The 7,628-nt window shown below is 61.9% G+C and overlaps 1 protein-coding gene across 1 annotated transcript in view; it reads left to right on the top strand.

Moving 5' to 3' along the window:
• Positions 1-7,628, top strand: part of DSCAML1 (Down syndrome cell adhesion molecule like 1) — a 313,708-nt gene that overhangs the window by 223,724 nt on the left and 82,356 nt on the right. Inside the window, exon 6 of the mRNA XM_014540006.1 lies at positions 5,315-5,623. Within this exon, the coding sequence (XP_014395492.1) occupies positions 5,315-5,623 (309 nt within the window). The remainder of the gene's footprint in view (positions 1-5,314; positions 5,624-7,628) is intronic.

A 7,628-nucleotide genomic window follows, 5' to 3' on the forward strand; every position in this document is an offset into this window, starting at 1 on the left:
CGGGGAGGAGGGAGGGCACCCCAGCCAGCCCTGGGACTGGGCATGTCCACACCATGGACCAGAGAGTCTCAGAGAAGGTTAAAGGACTGGTATGGAACCACTGGGGCAAACCTTGCCCAGTTTGTTTTGGGGTGCCCTACATATGAGGATGCAAAAAAGGAATTATTTAGAGGCGTCTATACCTGAGGGAGGCCCACTCTCCTGAGGAACTGTGTCACTATTTATCAAACAATGAGCGTTACGGAAACGGCCCCCCCCCCCACCCCCCGCCTCTTTCTTTGCCTTTGCTGCTAGGAAGCTCATAGATAAAATCTGAAGTATTTCTTAAGATTCTATTTTATCTGTTTATAAGTACATTTACATTTTTTGTGGTAGCCCACCTCACAGCATCTGAAAGTAGGCAGGAGATGGTTTGTAAACACAATCTGTCTGCATTGGATGAGGACCCTCCTGGAGTGCTGACTGCAGCTTAAGGAGGTGGAGGCTAATATTCACTGAAGCCGGTGCGCGCTCCCCTCCCGTGCTGTCGGGCACGCCCTCGCCCTGAGGTGTGTGCTGCTCTTCCTATTTCAAAGGTGAGAAAAGCAGGGCTTAGGGGAGCCCAGCGCTTTACCAGAACTCGCACTCTGACCCCAGCGTCCCCAGCTGCCGACCCCCAGGGAAGGGCCAGAGGAGCCCCACACACACGCCCAGCCACAGAGCGAAGAGGGCGCATGGAGCCCCTGGGGGCCGGCTTTCGGGGACCTGCTCTCCCAGCTGCGGCCCCCAGACGTGCTCCTCAGGGCCTCGCAGTCGCTGGTGCTTCCTGCCACCTGCAGGCCACGTGCTCTCACCTTCCCTGTGGCATCCTCTCCCAACCAGTTCATCTAAATGCTGGCCACAGCCTCGCCCCGTGGGTGTGACAACTTCCTAACCGTTGTGGCTGCAGTTTGAAAAGTTCTACTCTTGAAGCGATGGGATGGGAGCGGCCTTGGGAAGGAGGGTGGACTGATGATCAGACTCCTGGTTTGGAGACTAGACCCCCCAAATCATGCCACCTCTCTGGGCCTCTGGAAGAGGAGCCGGACCGGGTGACTGCTCCGATGCTGGCGCCTCTGATGTGGTGTGGTTTGGGGAGGACTGCCTTGGCCAGCAGGTGGCTCTGCCAGGTTCCCCTCTCATTTGTAGGCAAGACCAAGGGGACAGGAGCTAGGAGGGCAAGGATCGGGCTCTCTGATGCCTCCTGGTGCCTCCTGCACCTGGCCCTATGCCTGGCACATAGTAGGTGCTCAGGAAACAGTTATGGAATTAACCAATGCCGAAGGGAGCTGTGCTTCATCGGGTGAGGGAAGGGGGCTGCACTACACGGCTCCATCTTCGGGGCTGGACGTAGGGCTCAGCCACTTAATTCCCAAATGTGTCAGTGGTTCCATTCCAGGTCACAGGGACTTGTCTGTGTATGGTGCTTCGCTCTCACAGCGTGGGGCAGGCACGGACACCCCGCCTCCTGCAGGCCTCTTCCTTTCCCTGGCACAAATATTTAGCCCTCCATCCTGCTAACTTCACCTCCACTTTGGAGGGGAATAACGAGATTCCCTCAGAAAAGACACTCGTTAAACTGTAGGGTATGCCAGCCCTTCTCCTTCTGTCTTTATGGCCCACCAGCTGTGAGAAGGAGAGAGTGGGCAGAGAATCAGACACACAGCCCACATGGAGAGACAGAAATAAGGACAGGAAGGCACCCAGACAAAGGGGAGAGGCTCAGGCCCGCAGCGTGGAAGGGACCTGCAGGGAGCAGCAGAGAGCGGAGGGAAGGGAGCGAGAGAGCCAGGGGAGCGCCCTGCTGTGACGGGATGGGATGCTGCGAGGTGATCTGCAAGCTGCTTGTCTTGGCAAAAATGCAACTGATCTGGAGCGAGGCCATGGAGGGGGGAATGGGGTGGGAGTGCCTGTCAGGCCTCAGCCTCCATCCCCACTGCCCCCGACATTTCAGACCCACTTCCAGAGTTGAGGGTGGGAATGAGTCCCAGGGACTGGGGGTTTCAGCTGAGATGTTTCATTCTGTGGCCAGAGCCTCATGAGCCCCTGGGGCTGTGGCTGGAAAGGCGTGGCCCTGCCCAGCCAGAAGCTCTGGGCCAGCAGCTGGACCAGGGATGGGGAGAGGTAGCGGGGTGTCTGGGCGGAGGCACCTGGTGGCCGAGGGGTCTGACCCCAGCACACCCCCAAGGGATGGCTACCCCTCCTGCTCCTAGGCCCAAAGGCAGGAAGAACAGGTGGGGCCGGTGTGCGGGGCCGAGCGCTGTGGGTGGGCATGGATGAGGGCGAGGCCACAGCCAAGTCAGAGCCCTTCATCCTCAGTGACTGATGGAGTGAGAGGGAGGGAGGAGGGGAGCCAGGAGATGCAGCAGCCACACTTCCGGCCTCGCCCCACTGCGCACCAGCTGTGCATCCAGCATCAGAGAAATGAGGTCTCCAAGCCTCTGCCACCTCCTCTGTCAGGTGGGCATGACAAAATGTGCCCGCGAGTGGTCGTGAAAATTAAATAGGGTCCCGCTGCAGACAGCCTGGTGGGGTGCTTGGCACGGGCAGGCCCGGGGAGCGGCTGCTCTGTTGTAGCTGCTGTTGCTCTGTTGCTGCTGGTTCTTACTCCTACATTTCCCCGGCGTGGGGCGGGGGACAACTTCCATGTTTTGTTTTTTTCTAAGAAGAGGAGGCAGTTGCAAGAACAGTGTGAGTCCCTAAAACACAGCCTGACACTAACCCCGGGCATCGGGCTTTCCTCCGGTTACAAGTGCTTTCGGGCACCCGCTCTGGACAAGGCGTGTCGTGGGCTTTTGCAAAAGAGGGACCCAGGGCCAGAGAGGCTGAAACCAGAACAAGCTCCCCAGGTCACAGAGCCCAGAGCCAGGGCCGCAGCCGTGTCTGGGGCGTCCTCCGGGCAGCGCTGTTCAGCCTCCCGGGGCGTCTGGATGCCCCGCCCAGCCCGGCACCTGGGGTTTCTCAGGGCCCAGCCCCCGTCTCCCCATCACCCGTCTCCCCAGCCCCGCTCTGGCCCAGCAATGCCGAGCCCCAGCTGCACACGCCACAGCGCATCCTCCGCTCCCGAGAAGGAAAGCGGTTTCTCTCGCTCAGAATCTAATTTCACGCCTGAGACTCGCTGATTAATCCCCTGCCCCTCCTCCGCGGCCTGTCAGCCCCTCCGCTTGTAAATTCCGCGTGTGCCACAGAATTTGTGTGTTTTGCATCAATTAAGTGTCACATTGAGTAATTCTTCCCTGGCACCGGGTTTGTTTATCCCAACCATTCCCACAGGGGGCGGGGTTAGAGCCGCAGAAACTGGCAGGCAGGGAGGCCTGAGAGCAGTTGCCCTGCACGTCCGTCCGTCCGTCCGCACGATGGTGGCACGTCCACACGGTGGTACCACTTCTGCATGGCGGTGCCACATCCACACGGCGGGGGTGCCACGTCTGTCGAGCTGTGGCACACACATTGCCATGTTGTCTACAACAGCCTGACGAGGGCTGGAGGCAGCCCTCCCCTCCACCTCCCGTGCAGATGAGGAAGCAGGTGCTGAGGGACCATGCTCGCCCAAGGGCACTGGTGACCTGTGACCCTGGTGTCTGCAGGGTCTCCTGTGTCCCAGCGGGGCTCATGCGAGAGCAGTGGAGGTGGGAAGGGAGCAGAGCCTCTAGGAAGTCCTGCCCAGGAGGAGAATGTCCGCCCGGTCCCCTCCGGGGGAGCCGAGCTGGGACGAGGGGACTGCCCTGAGCCCAGGCGGCTCCAGGGGCTCCGTCACCCTTGAGTGCGCTCAGCATTGGATGAGTCCACCTCCATCCCACTTGCTGAGCCAGGTGTGGGCGACCTGGGTTCTGCTCTGGGCTCTGCAGTCTGACCCCAGCAGGTCGCTGCCTTACTCTGGTCTCAGGTCCTCATCCAGGGGAGCCCGCCAGGCCCCTGAGCCAGCGCTGCGGGTCCCTGAGCCTGGGAGGCTCTGCAGCGGGGGGACCTGCCCGCCCATGCTGTGTGCCCTGCTCATCCTCCTCAGACACCTGCTCGGTGCCAGGCCCGGGAGACGCAGCGATGGGTCCACACTGCCCCGAGGTGCCCTCAGTCCTCTGGGCGGTGACACAGGCCTGGTGCTCGCTGCTGCTGGCGAGGGCTGTGCGGATGGTGACAGTGACTTCTCCTGGGAGAGGTGGGTGGGTGGGAGGGGGAACCTCCCTTTTCACATACTGTACACTCGCCCACATCTTCAGGAGTATATATTACACTTTGAAGTGTTTCTGTAAAAAGAGGAGATTGTTTAAAAATAAAATGAAGGAAAAAGGAAGCTCTGGGAGCCCAGCGAGAGTGGCCTGTCCGGGAGGGGGGCAGGGATTGGTGCTTGAGCTGCTCTGTGAGAGGAGGAGGAGCTGGCCCCGGAGGTGGGGACAGCGCGGACACGCAGGCACAAGTGGGAGCGCTGAGATGAGGGTGGGAGGCGGTGTAGAGGCCAGGCCAGGAGAGCGGTGGGAACTAATCATGGGGCCTTGGAGCTCGGGCAGGAGTGCATTGTGTCCTGTGATGCAGCGGAGCCTGAGGAGCTGTCACAGCAGGGAGGCCCCATGGGAAGGAGCCCGGGGAGGCCTGGCAGGGTGAGCGCCAGCCTGAATGAGCAGCGGGCACCACTCGGAAGTGGCACGGCCGTCACGCACGGACCTGCCCGCTCAGGTTTTGGGCCTCGGAGTCCAGGGCTCAGGTCCTGCGCCACTGCCTTCTCTTGGTTTGGAAAAGCAAACAGTGGGTAATTGTTGGGGGCAAAGAGGCTGTTTGCAGAAGGCTTAGCTTCCAAGCCCTTCTGGGTGCTGGGGAAGTGCACTATCTGCCCGACTGCTGGGGGGGGTGACGGGACAGGGCAGACGATTGTCCCCCATCCTGAGGGGCACCCGCAGGCCAGGCTGAGGCCCAGACCAAGCCTTCCCCATCATCGCCAGCCCCAGACATCACGACGCTCATGTCACAGGGACTCGCTGCTCCGAGGCTGGCCAGCCTGCGGGGCGGCGGTGTGAGGAGCTGCGCACTCTCCCTCTGCACCTCAGGCTCTTCCCTTTCCCGTCGTCGTCTGTCTGTCCTTCTAGCTGCGTCAGCCTGTCTTTCCCCAGCCCCTGCTCCCGGCCCGGGGTCTCAGGGCCTCTGTCCAGCAGGAGCGGGAGAGTTTGGGCCAGTGTCTGGCTCAGGGAGACACCGAGAACCCTCGCACACTGGGTGTTGCTCCTCTGGGCACCAGTGGGCAGCAGGGCCTGCTCCGGGTGCTGCCTCCCCTCCCCCAGCCCCACGGCCCCCAGCCCAGGGCCAGCCGGGGCCACCCAGACACTCTGCCTTCCAGACCCTGCCCAGTCCGTCCCCGCCATCCTGGACAGCTTCCACTCCCAGGAGGTGTGGGCCGGCCACACCGTGGAGCTCCCCTGCACCGCCTCCGGCTACCCCATCCCCGCCATCCGCTGGCTCAAGGATGGCAGGCCCCTCCCGGCCGACAACCGCTGGACCAACCACGTCACAGGGCTGACCATCAGCGACCTGCGGACCGAGGACAGCGGCACCTACATCTGTGAGGTCACCAACACCTTCGGCTCAGCGGAGGCCACAGGCACCCTCACGGTCATAGGTGAGTGGGGAGGCTGCTCTTCCAGCCCTGTCCCTGACAGTGGCCTTGAAGGGCACTAAGAGGGGAGGGGAGGGGCCTGGGGGCAGGTGCGCCTGCCTCTGGGCCGCCCTGGGGAGTGTCTCCTGGTTGGGAAAGGCAAAGCAGACCTGCCTCTGGCTCCAGCACGATGGGCAGGTCACACCCGTGACCACAGCCTCGGTGCCCTCGTCTGTGAATGGGATTGTGATCCCTGGCTTCCTACCTCCCAGAGGTCACAAGGTCAGATGGGCCAAGAGGGTGATGGGGACAAGCTTGCAGGGTTTCTGGCGTGTGGAAGGAGACGGTGTCTGTACGAAGGGAAACCAGCGGGCGTTGCTGCATTAAAGAGAACAGAACTGTCCCATCAGGCACGGGTGGAAATAGCCCAGGCGTCCTTCGGGGGTGGTCCTTCCTCTTCCTGCCCAGCTCAGGGCCCCAGGGGAGCAGAGAGGCCCTGGGTGCAGAGGGGAGGAGAGGCAGAGGGCTGATGCCAGGGGAGACCCCTGGAGCAGGATTAGTGAGGCCCAGGGCATCCTCTGCACCACCCCTCTCTCCCCCACCGCCACCGGCCCGCCTCCAACCAACCTCTGTACGTGAAGAGGCCCTCCTAGCTCTGGCACCGAGTCCGACTCTGAGTATCTGCTCTCTGGGCTGCAGGGAGCTGCTGGCAGTAGTGGGGCCGGGATTCAGAGACACTTGGGGGTCTCACTCCCATGGGGCAGCAGTGGCCTGAGTCCTGAACATGGTACCTGATGGCAGCAAGATGGTCACTCGACCTGGGGGGGGTGGAGGCCCCCTCACCACCCCCCTCACCACCCACCCCACCACCCCCTTCTCCAGGTCTCAGGAGCACAGAGCTGCAGGTCATGCAGGCCCTTGGGGGGACCAGAGAGCCCAACCTCTCCCGGGCCGGCCTCCAGGGCCAGGGGCCGCATTCAGCCAGATGGGGTCCAGCCTCCTCTGCACAGCCCAGGGGCCCGACAGTTCCATGTGTTGATCTGCTCTGCTGAGGGGTCCCTCCCGACTGGGACTCACGGAGACCCTGAAAGAGCAGGAGGAGCCCCAGGACATGTTCTGGGAGTGACAGTGAGACCCCCAGGGTGAGAGTGCCGGGAGCCCCAGGGACTGGGTTTCCTCCGACACACAGGCCGGGAGCAGAGAGGCCGACAGAGGGCCAGGGTGCCCCCCACTTCCTGCACTGGGCACTGTCCAAGTTACCTTCCCCCTCCCCACTCTCCTGCTGCACACACATTCACGCTCACACTCACACTCACATTCACACTCATACACGGTCTCAGGGAACAGGTCGGGACATAACCCCAAATCCTTGGAAAATGAGCAAACCTGGCTCTGGGTAATCTGGTGTCCACAGAACGTACAGGCAAGCAGGCACACACACACACACACACACACACACACACACTACCCCGCACACGCGTGCACATGTGCAGCGTGCACACACATCCCTCTATCCCTCTTGCTCACATCCTGACACATGCACAGATGCACAGTAAGTCACCGCCCACAGTGGCGGGCGCCCAGCCCTGTGTGCCCACGCACAGCTGTTCTCCTCGGACCCTCAGCTCCCACCCTCCCCGACAGCCAGGCTGGAGACCTGGACGTACAGGCAAGCAGGCACACACACACACACACACACACACACACACACACACTACCCCGCACACGCGTGCACATGTGCAGCGTGCACACACATCCCTCTGCTGTGCATGCTCACATCCTGACACATGCACAGATGCACAGTAAGTCACCGCCCACAGTGGCGGGCGCCCAGCCCTGTGTGCCCACGCACAGCTGTTCTCCTCGGACCCTCAGCTCCCACCCTCCCCGACAGCCAGGCTGGAGACCTGGACTCAAAGGGAAGCGACATGGCTTCTCTCTGTCTTCCGTCTTCTCCGAGAGCCCCTCCCGGCCAGGGTCACGGAGGGGAAAGCAGTGCTTTTCCTGCTATTCCCCCAATTCTGCAACC

Source organism: Myotis brandtii, unplaced genomic scaffold (genome assembly GCF_000412655.1).
Source record: "Myotis brandtii unplaced genomic scaffold, ASM41265v1 scaffold105, whole genome shotgun sequence".
NCBI lineage: Eukaryota > Metazoa > Chordata > Mammalia > Chiroptera > Vespertilionidae > Myotis > Myotis brandtii.